General features: G+C 35.3%; 1 protein-coding gene across 1 annotated transcript; it reads right to left on the reverse strand.

The window, feature by feature from the left end:
* Positions 1-1,291: 1,291 nt before the first annotated feature.
* On the reverse strand, positions 1,292-15,497 carry LOC115440649 (nose resistant to fluoxetine protein 6). The gene is made up of 13 exons (XM_030165044.2): positions 15,265-15,497; positions 13,782-14,082; positions 13,362-13,550; positions 10,961-11,040; positions 10,140-10,333; positions 9,759-9,873; positions 8,012-8,226; positions 7,392-7,582; positions 5,790-5,928; positions 4,402-4,588; positions 3,391-3,533; positions 3,197-3,305; positions 1,292-2,866 (listed from the first exon to the last, which is right to left on the reverse strand). Exons 1-13 carry the CDS (start codon positions 15,437-15,439, stop codon positions 2,487-2,489), a joined length of 2,418 nt encoding a protein of 805 aa, XP_030020904.1. The 5' UTR covers positions 15,440-15,497; the 3' UTR covers positions 1,292-2,486.
* Between the last annotated feature and the right edge of the window lie 4,462 nt (positions 15,498-19,959).

Genomic DNA, 19,959 nt, shown 5'->3' on the forward strand with positions numbered 1-19,959 from the left:
AAAATAAAATAACTAACCAACCTGACACTTCTTATTCTTGTCCAAAATATTCTGAATATATTTTATATGGAATTTGCCGTAGGCAATGAATGGCTCATAATATATATTACTACAGTAAACACAAATATTTAATTCGGAACAATATACGGAATATATTATCAAAATCATTAAATTCGTCTCGTGTCTGAATAATCCATTATTGCATTTTCCGTAAACGGTATACATAGTGCTCAGAGATAGTAACTGAATGTAGTTTTACTCTTTTTTCCTTTTCAGGAATAAGCAATGCAGTTGTGTAACCATTTAAGAGTGCCGAGCAGGGGCGCAAGGTGAAATTTTCCGAAAAGAAACTCGATACAACATATATATAGGTACTAATATGCATAAATACGGTCTCCAAATCGCTATAATGGTAATTAGATGATACAGAAATTTTACATAAAGGAAACCCGGCAAGAATCGGGTTATATAATGTATTGCCACATACCGGATACAAAAAGGTATTTGCCTACGTTTGATTTTACACGTTATCATATATGTACAGCAAATAGTAAGAATAATAAGCCTTTCTAGAAAACTGCATGAAAATTAGTCAAGATAAGAGACGATAATTCATATTTAAAATATTGCAATGTGCGAGAGTGGGAATGTAGTGAGAATATCGCTCTATGTTATTCTTTCGCTCGCTTCGAAGCTCTGGATGACGTCACATGGGCGTATTGCGCCTCTTCCTCGTTTTTTGATACTTACGCCATTTACCAAAATTCAGAGGCTTAAGTACTTATAACTTTGAAAACAAAAATTCGGATTCTAACGCGGTTTTTTATATTATAATTTTCTTCCGAAGACTGCAGCCTACGGGAGGGACTGTTAGTCATCCGGAAAGTAAAAGTACAACATCTACCTTCATTTTAAGATTTTAATTTTGTTTGCGGTTTTTAATTAATGTTCCTGTGTTAAAATATTGGATAAACGTTCAAAACAGAAATGAGTCAAATGCCCTATTTCAGTCTCTGGACGTATAATTACTGAACAGAAAACTCAAAATCACCGATCCGGTAATCAAATTACGGCCTTCGGCTTCTCCATCAAAAACTCGCTTTCTATCACATCAGCGGATGAAATACACATTACACACGGCGAAAAGTGGGTACATCAGTTGCTCCTCGACTTTGCCTTTTTGGGATAAAAATCGTAACTGTGTGTAATGATTTCGAATTTATTTATATTTCTACAGGATTCATTATACAATTAATGCTAAAGAACAGACAATAAAAGACTTTCGTTTATGCAAAATTATTTTAATTAAACTTATATAATATAATAACCATAACTACTTACAAAATAACATATGTATATACAACTACTATTATTTTTTATATAACAGGTCAAACATACAACAAAAATACGTCGTCTTTTTAGCACGTTCGACCTAACAAAGTCCTAATAACAATATTAAAATACTGTGATATCAACGTTAACTGACATTGACGTCAAATAACGCAAACGTCTAATAATTTTAACTTGGCGTCATATAACGTTGAAGTTTATTTAAACGCAAAATTACGGTGTTAATTAGACGTTGTGTTAATTTATTACAAATTTAACGTAATTAAACATTGCTAGGCTGAATGTGTTAAGGCGCGTTGCATTTACGCCGTCAACATTTGTCGAGTAAACACTATTATGCAATATCTTCAGTGCCTGTCAGTTTTATAGTAGTTTTTTTTTTCACGGCAATAAATTATTAGCGTCAGCGTAACCCTTAAGGATAGACAAACGAGCATATCTTATTTGTGATCATCATCAGCTATGAACACAATAACTTATCGTCTATTGTCAGAGTGTGACGAGCGCTGTATGGAAACACTAGTGATTCATAAGCAATGATCTGGTTGTGGTGATGCTGTTTATTTTTAGTTGTGACGTTCAAACGAGTAACTTGCTCGTCTGGCGTCTTTTATAAAGAAGATACGGGAATTGGAAAGCTCGAAATGATTCGTAGCATCTGCAAATCTGTTTACACAGATATTCAGTGAGACTACCAACAGTACTAAATACAGATGATAGGTCGGCTTGCCACATTCATGCTGTACATAAATCAACTTATAGCAATTTCTACTATATACGTACAGTTTAATACTTAAATCATAGACAACATCGTCTTTTATTGCAAATTCTTATGGCTTAGTTACTAGATAAATAATTAACATGTCCATTCAAATCCTTAAACTATATGCACGATTTGTCGCTTTTTCAATGAATAGATCTAGACTATGAGATTGAATTATTTTACAAATCTGTCTTTTCCTAGACTAAAGACTATGTATAATGTAATTATATAGATATGTATCCCTAAAACATAGTTTTAATTCACAGTTTTTTACTACTCTCTAATAAAAGTTAGCTTTATAATAAACTGATACCTTTCAAACAACTAGCATGCAATATAAAATGTAATCTAGTTCTTCGATTAGTGACTACTTTCATTGCTTTACATTGTTATCAGTCTCTTTAGTTGTTGATGTATCATTGTCATTGGCTACTTCGGTATTAGAATTAATTGGTTCACTATCAATGGTGCCAGAGTCACTATTTACATTTGAATCTATTTCATGTATAGTATCGATTACAGTCAAGTTTCGTCCATCTTCAACATTTTCATTCGCAACAATGCTTCCTTCGTCGTTATTGCCGCGGGCCACTCCATTTAAGTCGGGTTCTTCTGAACTTGGCACAATAGGCTCTGCTATTCTGTTTTCATTTAATAGCGCAGCACTAGTAGTTGCGGCACTCTTAGCTTCTGCTTTCTCTTTGTCATCGCCGATAAGTCTGCTCAATGGGCGCTTCGGTTTTGGTTTGGGGGCTGTTAAAAATAAAAATAAATATATTTCTTTTTGTAAATACACCAGCTTTTGCTCACGGCATTGCCTTCGTATGAAAGTATTTCCAGGATAAAAATCCCTCTATATAATTGGACTATGTCCTTCCTAGGGTGTCAAATTCATCGAAATCGATTCAGTGGTTCAACCATGATAGCGTAACAATTTTCTTTTGCATTTATAAGTATGGATTAGCTAATGTAAGTATAGTATGCTGCGTGTGAGTGATTTTGCAGTATTTGCAGCATTTAGTAATAGCATATTGATGGCCGATGATCATTCATATACAATCTATCCAAATGTTTTAAACTTACTTGGTGTTAAAAGTTTTTTCATGATCGTAGAAAACGGAGAATCAATAAGTAAAGTCACAATATAAGCGACTATGACTGACAGCGTGAAGTGTGCGAGGAATTGAAATGTCTGGAAATATAAAATTGGCTTTAATTTTATTCAGAACTATTATATTAATACAAATAATAACAATGATAAAAATCTTTTTACTTACAAGCCATGGAACAGAGAAGTAGTTGGTTGATAACGTAGAATCACAGATGACGAACATGATTGGATAATGGAACAGGTACATGGCGTACGAGAGTCGAGCCGGCAATTTCCATATGTCCAAAGTCAGGAACCAATTCACAGGACCTGTTGAAATATATACGTATGAGTTCCATGCCTAAGAATTTGACAAGCTACTTAATTCGAGGAAAGGCTAGTGTTAAATAAGACTAACATTTCATATATTTTTAACCGTGGCTACAATTGCCTGAACATTCAGATTTAGGTGAGAAACATATAAAATTTTCCAACTTTTAACCTCTCAGGTGTGTCTTCCAAAAATCATTCCTTACTAATGCCTATCTGCCCTTTTTAGTAAACAATCCCAATCGCTTTTTTCGATCAGAACAGTTTTTTTTTACGTAAAGACTTATTTTGATTCGTTCATTCTCAGAATCGGATTGAAGATTGAGATTGGGATCGTTAATTAAAACGGTTGTATATCGGATAAGCTACTTTTCATTTGAGGTTACACTCCTTATGTTGTAGTTTTTTAGATGTCACGATTAGGTAGTCAGTGTGTGACGGAGTGGGTATTTAGCTTTGATATAAATGTAGATATAGAGTACATTATTGATAACAGTTTATTATGTGGTATTAAACCCGGAACTCTAACCAATAATGTATAGTCGTCTTGGTAGGGTTTATCAATGATTACTTAATTTGGCATCATCCTTTTACAGGACTGCCAATTAAAGCTATTATTAAAACTAGTACTTATTAAGAAAATAGGTTTAAATTGTATCATTAATATCTTGAATGAAGCTCTTTCGGTACTTTACATTAATCTGCTAAAAGGAAAGCTAAGTTCATTATATACAGCGAAAGAAAAATTATGATTAATCATATCACTTTTCAGTTAACAACAAAGAATTTATTTGAAATGTACTTATTTATTCTCGTTTAGTTTTGTCTTCGCCAAATACGGTAGAATACTAATATACTAAATACTTGCCTCCATAACCGTGTACACACGCAAATATAATCCAACAAAGAGCGGCTCCCCACGCCGGCCTTATAAATGAGTTAATGAAGTTATCAGCCAGTTGGTTGTCCCAATCCCATTGCGTAATAAAGTGTGTGTGGAAGAATATAGTTGTTGTAACGCCCAGAGAGAATACCCACATGAGAATAGCGAGAAGCTGAAAATAAGAATCATTATTTTTTAAAATGAAGGTACGATTCAAAAAGGAACATTGGTAGCACTGACCAAATTCCTTCCGAATGGCTGCCATCAGAGACTGCCTTTGGGGGAGGCAAAACGGACAACCTTCTTATGGACGAAACTGTTAAAACCGGGGATTTTTTTTTCTTTCGCCTGGAGCCTCGCGTCATTATTGCCATTATTGACGAAGGTTATACGGGCCAGTACACTTATAATTATTATCATATTGTATTCCATAATATTATCTGTAATAAAGGTATTGACGCTTACTCGCATAATTAAATACCTAATTAAAATAAATATGAATTGAAAAAGCTACCATTATCACAGAATGCGGATGACTAGGGATGATAATATTAACGTCATGGCAAATAGTAATTACAATGATTAATTATACACATATCAAATAAATAATTATTGTTGCGGATATATAAGTATGTCGCACATTTGGAAAGCTGTGATTTGAAGACGATTACTATTATCACAAAGAATTTCATGATTATTGATAAACCCGACATGGAACATGAAATTGGTAAATAAAAAAAATAATTAATATTAAGTTACCTTACGTACATGAAAATAAGGAAAAAATATATCAACCTTAGGGAAGAGGATAGACACCGCAATAATAATTAGACATTGTAGAGTTCGAGGTGGAATTCAATACTGTTGAACTATTTCATTTGTATTATTCGCCCTAAGGTCATCTATTGCCTGTCAATATTGTCATATACATACTTTTTTAATATGGTTCTTGTAATGAAAAATATTTACATTTAACGCACTAGTAATTATGATATAAAACAAAAAAGCTATTTTAACTTTCTACTAATAAAACAATAAACATGTGCGAGCTTAGTAAGTACTAAGCTCGTACATATTTATTGATTATTCATTCGACATTCAAGTTTTTTTTTTCATCGAATATCAATGACACTTGATCTCATACTGTATGATGGCTAGCACGCACTGATGTATGGGCTCATAGAACTATCTTAATTTAGCGTTAGACTTGTGATTGTGTGTTTGTAAATATGTTACATAATTATTGGCATCTATCCTCCTGGGGCACAAGATTCAACTTAGACTTAATCCGCTCAAATATTTACAAAATACAACTTTAACGACCATGATTTCGATATTAATGGGGTGGTAGTGACAATGCTCTTAATTCTTACCCATGGCATCTTGACTTTCTCATTGCGATGCAAATGTAGAACATATCCAAATATCATGCCGACGAAGAATGGAGCCGCGCGTGTGAGCGTGAAGAAGTAGTAGTTATGCATATACCTGTTGGTCTCACTAGGCGGCCGGCTGGTGATGAAAACGTACACATATCAATATTAATCACAAAATCATTATTAATTGTAGTCTATCTGTTATTATGATGTATTACTAATATTACTGTAAAGTTTCATCCAAATCCGATCAGTAGTTTTTTCGTGAAAGAAGAACAAACATATGTATGTAAGTACATACATCCATCCTCACAAACTTTCGCATTTATAATATTAGTAGGATTCCACGATATTATGCCTTAATAATAATAATAATATCAGCCCTGTATTATATACTTGCCCACTGCTGAGCACGGGCCTCCTCTACTACTGAGAGGGATTAGGCCTTAGTCCACCACGCGGGCCTAGTGCGGATTGGTAGACTTCACACACCTTCGAAATTCCTATAGAGAACTTCTCAGATGTGCAGGTTTCCTCACGATGTTTTCCTTCACCGTTAAAGCGAACGATAAATTCACAAAGAATACACACATGATTTTTTTAGAAAAGTCAGAGGTGTGTGCCCTTGGGATTTGAACCTGCGGACATTCGTCTTGGCAGTCCGTTCCACACCCAACTAGGCTATCGCCGCTTTTTTTTTTGCCTTGGTAGAAGCTAATTTAGAATCGCTTTATTAGTGTATTTATATCAATTAGGTAAATGTTGTGCGTATAATATCGCAAAAAACACGATACAACTCCGCGTCGTTTTATTGTAATTGGTTGAGAGACACACGTTCCTCGACGCATCGGTCTCTCGATCAATTATAAACGTCAAAATTAAACGACATCGACTTAATAGTCGTGTTTTAGGGGACATTCAAAGGGAGTTGATTAGTTTTACATATTCATTACAATTAACAAACTTAATATATATTTTTAATAGTATAGCGATTAAGATTCGAAAATTGGTCTATTGATTTTTTTTCATCTTAACGCGGTTAAAGACTTCGTTGCAACATCTGATATAAAGTGTAGGTAGTTGAAAAATCATGGCCGAATTCCTTAATTCCAGTCCAGCAAATAACTTGCCTACGATTACAAATAGAATAATATGCATCTGCATTGAAATGCTCTGGGCGCGAAATATCAAGTCCTGAAAGAATATCTCTAGATTTAGTTTTTAATGTAATACGCCCATTACAGCGCTATTTACACAGTATAACTCTGTATACTACCAATCCAGTGCTAGAAATAACATAGTTCTGTATTTACACAATAATGAACATTAAGTTACAAAATAACAAACAGGGTGCAGTTGTTAGGGATATTATAATGTCAAAGTTTGAAGTATCCAAATTAGCATGAATCTTGATTTCTTGAATATTAGATTGAGGCCACCTTATACTTATGTAGTACATTCATATCTATGCTTATTACGGACGTCGTCATCATTAATAATGTGACAGAAACTATATTATCTAACCTCTGAATTTAAATATAAAAGACAATTGAAAGTTTCAATGAGAATAAAAACATATAAAGTCTTATGTATACTTACGCCGCTACAGTCGCTGATTGGAAGTCGTAGATGAAGTTGTATATTGTAGAAGATACTAGTACAGCCAGGAAGCCCAACGTGAGAGCGGCCCAAGCATACCGTCTCTTCCTTCCCAATACCCAAAAAAGTACTATTGGAGATAAGATGTAACACTGCACATCTATCGCGACGTACCATGAATGGTTGATACACTGTAAATGTGTGTTTCATGATATTAATGAAAACCCTGGGTCAGTATGACAATGGTCAAATATCATTGCAGTAATCATTTTGATACGTTCTATTGTCTATTGAATTTCTAAATTTTCTATATTTTCATAAAGATTCTGCTAAACAAATAGTTGCTAACTGCACTGAATGCATCAGTGACATAGTTGTACTGCATCCGCGGTACGGCCGCGCTCTGAGGCCCTGGATTCGAATACCGGGACGGGCAAAATAATGTTTGGGTTTTTTGCTCAATATCGATCCGGAGTATGGAATTTGTGCGCGATATGGCGATAGTGCCGCCCTGTTTGCGACTCTGTGTACTCCTTCGGAGATAAATGCGTGATGTGTGAGAGTAAGTAGTTGGTTAAAATATTATCGAGCAACTAGTTAAACCGTTCACAAATACGTACTAAATGACTCGGATTCAATAAGTTCTGGACGTGTAACAGCGTCGTCCACCAGTATGTCCTGCAATTATTCGTCAGCCGCGACACTACAGTCCACGTCGGCCCATCTGACATGTTGTTGAAAAACGAAGATTGTAGAAGAACCACCGCTGCCAGAATCGGGAACATCCGCATCAATCGATTCAGGTAAAACAAGTGCAAATTCTTGAGGAGTCTCACTAAAACATCAAAGGATTTTTGTACAACTCAGTGCTGAGACAAGTCAATCGCCTGATAGCGATATCAATACCAACCTGGGGCCTTATTCTCTATCCCGCACGTTATTTTGACAGTGTGTAACAAGCACGTAACACAACGCGTCATGTTTAGGACTATAGAAATTTGGCTTACAGAATACCATTCCACGCACATTTCTCGAAGATAACATGACACGGCCGCGTAACGCGTTTACACTATCATACAGAATAAGGGCCCAGAGGCGAATGGTCCGTATAACCCGAACTGCCAGTTTCGCTTTCGTAATTTATGTAAAATCGTATTAACATTAGAACGATTTGCAGAACACATTTATGCATATTAGTGCCTATATGTTATGTCGGATTAACTTTTGGAAAACTTCGCCCTTCGCCAGTATTACCAACATCATCCAGCATTTTGTCTTGCAAAACACGATTTTTAAAAGAATGTACTACATATTTCTCAAATATCATTTTTAAATATTTAGTGTTACAATATTCTACATACTAGAACACGATAGCGCATGCACAGTTCTCCTTGACGCCAGTAAACAGACCTCGTGCGGTAAAATAACGGTATATGATAGGTCTTTTGTATATGACCATCCATCTGAGTAGATACCGATCTACTTAGATGGATGGTCATATACAAAAGACCTATCATATACCGTTATTTTCAATCAACGATCCCAATTTTTTGACCTATCTCAAAAATAGACAAACTAGAAGAAAGTTTTTTTGTCACGTTTACAATTGAGTTGTATTGTTTGGTTCATTTTTGGAATCAGATTGAAGATTAAGATTGCGATCGTTTATTGAAAACAGCTGATTGCGATAGCGCGTACCTTATAATAATATCACGCATCAAACTAAAGATTAGACTTTTACGATATTCGGTGCTATGCTTCTTGCAAGTCTACCGAAAAGACTCTACTCCTAGTGCATTTAGTATAAGTATATATAACTAATAATCTTTACCCACTAAATTAGCTGCAATTTAATTATAATTTTTTAAAGTCTGATTTTCCATCATCAGACAAAAGTTATGTATGAAATAAATTATATATAACTGAATATAAAATGTGATAAATTGAAAACGGAAACATGTATGGAAATGACCTTCAATAAGTTTATCGCTAGGATATGTCACTCCCATACATAACTTTGCTGGTGGCAGGTCTCTCATATCTGAGAGTCCGCCTGGATAGGTACCACTGCAATTTCTATTTCTGCCGCCAAGCAGCAGGCTGTAGTCACTGTTGTGTTCCGGTTTAAAGGACAATGTAGCTAGTGTAACTACTGGACATAATAAAACTTAAAATCTCATATCTCAAAATGGCGAGCGTAATGAAATACCAAAATTCAAGATATTAGATGGTGTTTCTACTGTTTATGGGCGGTCGTATCGCTTACCATCAGGCGAACGGCAAGCTCGTCTCGTCATTCAAATGTATAAAACAAACATAATGTTAACGATCGTAGGAAGAAATGGCTACGACCCCATCTATACTTACTTCCATCCATTTTTCCTGCAGTTGTGTATACGATTAGAACTCCAGCTATAGTGAAGAATGTATCCACTGTTATAGTGCCAGATGAGATCCAAAGGGATGCTAACGACGTTAACCACTGGAAGAAGTACAATACTTGAATACGTATACATAATAATATATTTAAAGTAGGCGGTTTATAAATATCAGGCCTTTATATGGTAATGATGCAGATAAATAATAAAATAAATAAATAAAACTCCAAACTAGCTTATGTTTACGGCTCCACCCCCTTTAATGTAACCCTGGTCATACTTCTTCGTTGTATAAGAAATTAAGTATAGGTTCCTACTGTAAAATAAATTACCATTGCCTTCAAATAAGCGCTAAAAACTATTTACTAACAAGAAATCCCTCAAGTCCGTTGAGGTAGAATTTATGGCTGCTGAAGGTATGTCCCACTATGACCCAAGCCATGGCGAGTGAGCGCATGCCGTCCAAACATTGAAGATTGCTGGGACCAGAAGGGAAATACGTCAACCGCTTTCCATTAGTATACATGGAGAATGACGTGTACCAGGTGTTTAGTTGTTTTCTATCTGCAAAAGTAAGTAATGCACAGTCAGCCACAATAGTATCTGAACAAATTTAAAACTTCGAAACGTTTTTATACAATTAATTTACTCGATATATATTTTTTTCATTATCTTAAATAAATTAAACCCTTTGAAGTTTATTTGGTTAAGTAAAAACATTTGTTGATACGAACACAAAAGTTTAAAGACGATTTGAAATTTGAAATTCGTTCAGCTACTTTTGGCTGACTGTACCACATTTCACATTATACATAATTAAAGGTGTAGAATCTCATTTATATCAGTTTAAATGAAGATAATACATAATCTTTCATGTTCATGTTAATATGCACAAAAAATATTTTTGTGGAGTGGTTAAACTGTTTCGTTGATACACTATGTGAGCGTAAACAAAAAAAAATCTCCATTAATTTTATGGATTCACATCAAAATTAAGCTTCTTTTATAAATCCTGATGTCTGTAACCGCGGATGTGAATCCAAAAAATCCGCATCCGCAATTACGTCCGCGGATGGCTTATTCTAGATCCTCAACATCCCTGTTTTGGAGCATGTCTCTGTTTATTGCGCGATGCCAATAATTTTAATCGCTCATGCGCCAGCGTATACAGTTAATTATAATGGCACTTACCGATTTTCAAATAGAAGGTGCAGTATAGATCATAAGATGTGCTTAATATTGTTAAGAACCCAATAAACGAAAATATTCCGCTGTAAAATAAAATAAGGTAGTTCAATTACAAAATATACAACTTAGATAAATTATAATTCTTAGATATTATCAGGAAGTAATGAGCATTGCAGTGATTTAAAAATAATTTCGAAAAAATGACATCCTTATGAAGTATTACAATAATACATTGATATCGTGTTCCAAATAATAATATTTATCAAAGACTAGCTTTTGCCCGCGGCTCCGCCCGCGTTATAAAGTTTTCAGACTAAAGTTTTCCGTTATAAAAGTAGTAGTTTCCCGGGAGCCTATGTTCTTCCCGGGGTCTCAGACTGTCTCCATACCAAATTTCATCTTAATACGTTGGGTAGTTTTTGAGTTTAACACGTTCAGGTAGACAGATGCAGCGGGGGACTTTGTTTTATAATATGTTTTTTAGAACATTTTTAAGTGGAACAATCCCGTCATACATCATTGTTGCATAATTTTAACCGTTTACGCAGCGAAGGCAATGGAAGCTCTCAAAACTAATAATTTTCCCCGTTTTTACAACATGTTTCATTACTGCTTCGCTCCTATTGGTCATAACGTGATGATATATAGCCTATAGCACTCCAGAAACAAAGGGCTATCCAACACAAAAAGATTTTTTTCAGTTCAAACCGGTAGTTCCTGAGATTAGCCATTACTGCTCCGCTCCTATAGGTCATAGCGTGATGATATATAGCCTATAGCGGTCCACAAATAAAGGGCTATCCAACACAAAACGAATTTTTCAGTTGAAACTGTTAGTTCCTGAGATTAGCTATTACTGCTCCGCTCCTATTGGTCATAGCGTGATGATATATAACTTTGAGCACTCCACAAATAAGGGACCATTCAACACAAAAAGATTTTTTTCAGTTCGAATCGGTAGTTCCTGAGATTAGCCATTACTGCTCCACTCCTATTGGGTATAGCGTGATGATATATAGCCTATAGCACTCCACGAACAAAGGGCTATCCAACGCAAAAAGAATTTTTCAGTTTGGACCGGTAGTTCCTGAGATTAGCCATTACTGCTCCGCTCCTATTGGGTATAGCGTGATGATATATAGCCTATAGCACTCCACGAACCAAGGGCTATCCAACGCAAAAAGATTTTTTCAGTTTGGACCGGTAGTTCCTGAGATTAGCGCGTTCAAACAAACAAACAAACAAACAAACTCTTCAGCTTTATATAATAGTATAGAAGTATAGATTAACAACTGAAGTTAGCTAAAATTGAGTTTCTCGAAGCCGACCACTATTTATGTACTATGTATTTTGAGACTATGCAATTTTGTCGCGTTCGCGATTCACTTTCACTTTTGTTGAGTTTCAGAACGCGATATTAGATCCTCCAACGCGCACGCGAATTTGAACTTTATGCAGCGGTAATAAATTACAAATTGACTCTCCATTTTATTTAGAAAACGTTTGTATGGGAAATAGAAAAATGCTGTTTTGAGGATTTTCCCGGCAATTATTCGAATTTTTCTCACCTTTTAAATCTTCCCTAGACCTCCACGAATAATTCAAGACCAAGATAAGATAAATCCGTTCAGCCGTTCTCGAGTTTTAGCGAGACTAACGAACAGCAATTGATTTTTATATATATAGATATTAAATTTTATATAATGTGACGGTGAACCTGTAACATACATGTGTTCAACGCTTTGAGACATGTTTTGTACCTTAAAAATGAAACGGAAGTTTATTCTTACTAGCTTTTGCTGAGCTTCTGTTGCCTGCGTAAACGGTTTAAGTTACACAACGAGTCAGAGACGGTTCCGCTCAATGCAACAAGATACATCGGGACCGTCCCGTTTGCGCCAGAAGAAGCCCACCGCGGGTTTTGGTTGGTATGCCAGCGTAGGGTTTACAAAAGGTGAGGAACTCGGTCCAATGGTCGCTCGGACGATACTATACACCCAAGTACATTGGGCCGTAAGACCGGTGAAACCAACATAACCGATCCACTGATACCCAAGTTGTAGCGATAAGGTGATTTTACCCCGCGAAAAACAAAGAGTTACGCAACGATGATGTATGACGAAATTGTTACCCATAAAAACTTCAAAAAGAATGTAACACAAAGGCTTTGGCAAGGACATAATAAATCCTACTTTTTATACCGGTAAACTTTTCCCCGGAAAATCTTTAACGCCGATGGAGTCGCGAGCAAAATCTATTTTTATAATATGCAGTGATATTTTGCAATTGAATCAACGGTTTTTTTTTATATTTTTCATAAAACGATTCTTTATTTTAAAATAAGGTGAGCCATCGAAGGTTCCGTTTACTTATACTATGTAGATCCGATCCTAAAAGTACTTACATAGCAACGTAGTGTGCGGCAACCCACGGTTTGTCGTTTGGAAGGCGACAGAAGTCGTCCTCGTATTGGAAACCGATATTAGTGAGGTTGAAAATAAACGAGGTCATAGCTTGCTGAGTAGTGCACGGCTTAGGGATGCACACTGACAATCTTAGCACGGTGCCTACTAAAGGTGCTGCTGGTAATGTTCTGGAAGACATGCCATTATTTTTGTAATCATCCGGCTTAACCATACGAATATAATGAAGTACATTTCATATTCGAAGCTTGAAAGAATAAACGCATTTTACAATAAAAGGAACATGCTGATTATCCTATCCGATATTAAAAATTGGCGTAGGAGCTGTTAAAGCTATTTAGTTTTAGCTGTAAAACCCCTAAACAAATGTTTCCAAAGGCAAATTAGCTATATTAACATACCTCGATCCATCATCGACTCCAGTCATTATTCTTATCTGTGATCGTAGCCTGTCGAATTCTCCCATTCTCCTTAATAATTCCTCGTCTTCCTGCAAAGCTTTAAGCTGCGCCCAGTCGCTAAACTCCATCTCTCTCGGCAGATGAAATGTCTGATTCATTGGTACCAGGATAGAGCAATACTTCCCTTGTAGGTCCATGTCCTGGAGATTGTGATTGATGTCCAAACATTGGTAATAGTTGCCAAGGTCTACGTTGTTGCCTTGCAGCAATCCTCGCGGTACTCTGATACCGGCATCGGCGACTGCACATAATTTCACGGATGTTAAAAAATTGTTTTAAATGACTTATGATAATGTTAACAAAGTATATCGCGCGTTAGAAATTTCATGATTCCAGGTCGACGGGAACCTACCGTCGACCTGGTACCGTACCGTAGTACCTTATAGGTTTTTATTCCATAGTATAGCAGAGTATTTGTCATTTTTAAATTTTCTACTGCCCATCACTCCCAGATGTGCCCGGGAGAGAGGGCCGCAGTAGCAAGGGAGAGATTGTCAGATTACAAATCTACTGTTAGATCACTATTTTGCATTACATTAATCTTCCGTCAATACCGTGCCAGCCTTAACCTGACAAGGATCAGATTATACAAACACGCCGGACTTTTGGGTGAGAGCACCTAAAGTGCTTGCAAACCTTGAAACTAACAATAAAATGATTCCATCTAATAAGCGGAAATTTGGATTGGCCATCTCTCTCGTACGGCTATCTCACTCGATTTTGCTTAAAGCGTTCTTAACAGTTATGGCCAGAACGAAAATTCTAGATACCTATAAAAATCAAAGGAGCCCCTAAAAAGGCCTTTAGAGAAATAAAAAGAGCATTACAATTTTGCTAAGAGTATCAAGGTCATGGAAATTTTAATTATAAACCGTTAAGCAATATATGTAACTCGCGACATAAAACTTTGATCATAATGCCATTTTGGTTGTATATATGTATACCCGTGTTAAAGCCCGTTTCCAATATATAAAATAGCTTATAATTGCATTATATGTATATTAGAAAATAAAACTTTTTATTAGTAAAACGTTCTTTTCGAAACATTAAGTATATTTATTATGTACGGATTTGGAAATAAGTTTCTAATAAACAAACCAAAAAAAACTTTAGATTAATGGGTTTAAAGAATTTTATTCTCAAAAAAGACGATACAAGTCGCTTTCATGAGAATCCTTGCCAAATTACTTAGGAGGAGATACAATAAGTTAAGAAAAGTTAATAATTAATATTATTCACTTTTCTTAACGACTTCGATCCTGAGACAAAATATAGCAGCCTATAGCACGTAAATATTATGCAAAGAATTTTGATCAAAACAATTTTTCAGAATTCCAGAGTTTAGCGGAGCCAAACAACTAAACACACTCTTTTGTTGTACTTATATACAATGCAAGGTTATAGTATTTATATCTTTACTTACATTGTAAAGTCAACAAAGGATTCCGCCTTATAAACTTAATTTGCCGGTCACATTCCTCGGCGTCCAAAACATCTTCATACAACTGTTGATCGAAAGCTGTGTCCGCAACCTCAAAATTAAGACGGGCGCTAGCAAATTTAAACAAAAGTAAAAAATACAATTTTACGAAAATCATGTTTCCAGTCGGCTAATACGCGGAGCACTGATTAAATCAGCACTTTGGTAATGAAGTTTTTATTAAAAATCTTTAAGAGAGTTCAGTAATCTTATCTAATCGGCACATTTTTCAATAAATTAAACAGTTGTGATTTTAAAACGGATGTCACCTGCATGATAATCATCGATTGTAAATCAAAGCCAAGGGGCTAAATATAGTCGGTAAATAATTATAAATCCATTAACGATGTAACTGCTGATAAGTTATGCAGTGATAGAATTTGTGTGGTTAAACCTGCATGGCCAATAATATTTTAGTAAGTTGTCTGAACGCTTGATGGCCCATTTAAATTTAAAATATTCATAGAATCGTTTCGTGAAAGAATATAAACAAAAATGTTTAATAGTAATATAAGCATTATAAATAAATCCTCATGTTTTTAACAATGTAACTACAAAAAAAGAAAACAAATCGACTTTTAAGTCTTATTTTCTAATTATAATATATTGACAGACGGTTCTATTTATTTAAAATCAATAAAGTAAACGGAATAAAAACTTTGCCGTGGCCTATAATAAAAATATTCAAATTAAAAATGTATAGAAGCAATCACAGCACCTAGCAAAACCAACAGAATTATTATTAGAAAGTTTACTTCATAAAAATAATAACTTGGCCACTATCACGACGGACTACAGAAAAAAAATACGTAATATTATATTTTCAAATTGCAGCGCCTTTAAAACCAGTTCGTTGTAAATCTGCATTTTCAAATCAATACTATTATATAAAGCTGAAGGTTGCTTGGTTGTTTGAACGCGCTAATCTTAAAAACTATTGGTTCGAATTGAAAACTTCTTTGAATATTGGATAACCCATTTATCGAGGAAAGCTATATAACATCACGCTATTACCAATGGAAGTGGAGCGTCAAATAAAAATGTTCAAAAACGGGGAAAATTTATTCCTTTTGCGAGTTTTCTTTGCGTGCACCGCGAAAACTATTAAAATTACTCAATAATTATGCATGACGGAATTGTTCCTCTTATAAAGTTCTAAAAATATATTATAAAACAAAGTCTTACGACGTGAGAATATGATAAAAAATGACAAAAAATTATTAAAAATATTAGAAAAGGATATACTCCATCAAAAAGATAAACGGGGCAAACGCAATAACAGACAAAAAATAAATATACAAAATTTAGAAAACCATGTTCTTTAAGTACTTATAACCCAGCCATATCACAGTATCTAAGAGAATATGCTTCGAGAAGAAGGTAGTTGTCGAGCAATGTGACTCTTAAGACTATCTACGAAGATGACAAAGCAAGTATCCAGATCATAAAATTCATTTGAATTCGTAAGAAATTTCGTTGCAAAAAAAATCATATTTTATTTGCAACTATTTCTAACGAAGAATGCGGCAGGGTATAAAAATGCATAAAGCAGTAACCAAACACAGTGAGGAAGAAATATCCTCAGATTGAGTAAACTGCAATGACTATCTGAACCATAAAGATAGATACATAAACAGCACACAGGAATATCAAAATGACATGAAAAACAAGAAAATAATGTAGAATAGAGCTTACTTATTTTTCAGCGGATCTTTAAAAGGTGGTGATGCTTCCACGTATACATAAAGGGAAGGAGTTTGGGAGTTTTGATTTTCATTAGAAGATTTCCCATAAAGATAAAAAAATTGAAAATTTGGCAATCGATGAAGACAAAATTAAACAGTCTAAAGTGATGAATATATTTTAATGATCGGTAAAAACTAGAACAGGGCGTATTTAAAATTATACCTTTAATTATAATATATTATATTTAAACGTCTTAACTTTATATTTTTTATTTTAAAGACATTATTTTACGTTAACTAGCTGTGCCCGCGGCTTCACCCGCGTGGAAATCAGTGTGTCACAAAGTTTTTCCCGCTTAAATCCCGACCCACGAGATTTTTTTTTACGACGCGACCTCTTCAACAGTAATCGTTATATTTCAGTGGATTTACATTAAACCGTAATGTACTATTAACCTAAACTTTCCTTAAGAATTGCACTATCTTTTAGTAACCGTACTAAAATCGGTTCAGTAGATTTTGAGAAAATCTCTGATCTCTCACATACAGACAAACAGCTTTCGCGGACTTTGTTTTATAATATGTATAGATAAATAGATATTGTGATATTCGATCTGTCTGATTAAGTCAAACCTTTGATAAATAATTATATTTATTTGTTTTTTGTATTTAATTAGTATAGCGTCATACCAAATAATATGAACTAAGTAAGATTTGTTGATTTCTTTGCCTATATTTAATTACTAGCTTTTCCCGCGGCTCCGCCCGCGTTATAAAGTTTTTCAGGCTAAAGTTTTCCGTTATGAAAGTAGTAGTTTCCCGGGACCCTATGTTCTTCCCGGGGTCTCAAACTGTCTCCATACCAAATTTTATCTTAATACGTTGGGTAGTTTTTGAGTTCAACACGTTCAGGCAGACAGATGCAGCGGGGGACTTTGTTTTATAATATATTTTTTAGAACTTTTTAAGAGGAACAATCCCGTCATACATCATTGTTGCATAACTTTAACCGTTTACGCAGTGCACGCAACGGAAGCTCTCAAAACTAATAAATTGTCCCCGTTTTTGCAACATGTTTCATTACTGCCGCTCCTATTGGTCATAGCGTGATGATATATAACTAAGAGCACTCCACGAACAAAGGGCTATTCAACACAAAAAGAATTTTTCAGTTCGAATCGGTAGTTCCTGAGATTAGCCATTACTGCTCCGCTCCTATTAGGTATAGCGTGATGATATATAGCTTATAGCACTCCACGAACAAAGGGCTATCCAACGCAAAAATATTTTTTCAGTTTGGACCGGTAGTTCCTGAGATCAGCCATTACTGCTCCGCTCCTATTGGGTATAGCGTGATGATATATAGCCTATAGCACTCCACGAACAAAGGGCTATCCAACGCAAAAAGAATTTTTCAGTTTGGACCGGTAGTTCCTGAGATTAGCGCGTTCAAACAAACAAACAAACAAACAAACAAACTCTTCAGCTTTATATAATAGTATAGATTAAAAATATTTTTAATGTATTTTTGTTCTTTTCTCTACTATTTAAGTATAGACTTTTTTTATTTTAGCCATACGGACATACGTCTCACCTGATGGTAAGTGATCATCGCCGCCCATGAACATATGCAATACCATAAAGCATAGGGTTGCGTTGCCGGCTTACAAATCCCAGCCTATTGGTTTCGCTGCACACCCATACCATAGCAACTAGCATTCATTATTCGATATGAAAGAAGTTGATAATTGATATTTTCTTTCTATTTGTCTATTTGGTTAATTTCGTTGCGATATAAATACAGATTAGTGTTCCCTGAGACTTGCCGAGCTTCACCGCTCGGTATTATAAAGTACGTGCCACTGATCTTGTCTTCAGGGTGTATGGGCGGGATAGTCTCTAGCGTTCATCTATACTATTATATAAAGCTGAAGAGTTTGTTTGTTTGTTTGTTTGTTTGTTTGTTTGTTTGAACGCGCTAATCTCAGGAACTACCGGTCCAAACTGAAAAATTCTTTTTGCGTTGGATAGCCCTTTGTTCGTGGAGTGCTATAGGCTATATATCATCACGCTATACCCAATAGGAGCGGAGCAGTAATGGCTGATCTCAGGAACTACCGGTCCAAACTGAAAAATTCTTTTTGCGTTGGATAGCCCTTTGTTCGTGGAGTGCTATAGGCTATATATCATCACGCTAAACCTAATAGAAGCGGAGCAGTAATGGCTAATCTCAGGAACTACCGGTCCAAACTGAAACAATCTTTTGCGTTGGATAGCCCTTTGTTAATGGAGTGCTATATGCTATATATCATCACGCTATACCTAATAGGAGCGGAGCAGTCATGGATAATCTCAGGAACTACCGATTCGAACTGAAAAATTCTTTTGTGTTGAATAGCCCTTTGTTTGTGGAGTGCTCTTAGTTATATATCATCACGCTATGACCAATAGGAACGGAGCAATAATGAAACATGTTGCAAAAACGGGGACAATTTATTAGTTTTGAGAGCTTCCGTTGCTTGCGCTGCGTAAACGGTTAAAGTTATGCAACAATGATGTATAACGGGATTGTTCCTCTTAAAAAGTTCTAAAAAATATATTATAAAACAAAGTCCCCCGCTGCATCTGTCTGCCTGAACGTGTTGAATTCAAAAACTACCCAACGTATTAAGATGAAATTTGGTATGGAGACAGTTTGAGACCCCGGGAAGAACATAGGGTCCCGGGCCTTAAAACTTTAGCCTGAAAAACTTTATAACGCGGGCGGAGCCGCGGGAAACGCTAGTTATACATATGTGGGCCGCAATTATCGTGATAGTTATGGTGAGATTTTTCAAAAACCCAAATACATAATATTATGTATTACCGTCAAATACTTACTAAAATTGTGCGAAAATTTTGATACATATATGGAATCGGTTCTAATCTCACGATATTGTCTTTCTAGATTAGT

The sequence above is a fragment of the Manduca sexta genome, chromosome 24 (genome assembly GCF_014839805.1).
Source record: "Manduca sexta isolate Smith_Timp_Sample1 chromosome 24, JHU_Msex_v1.0, whole genome shotgun sequence".
Lineage (NCBI taxonomy): Eukaryota > Metazoa > Arthropoda > Insecta > Lepidoptera > Sphingidae > Manduca > Manduca sexta.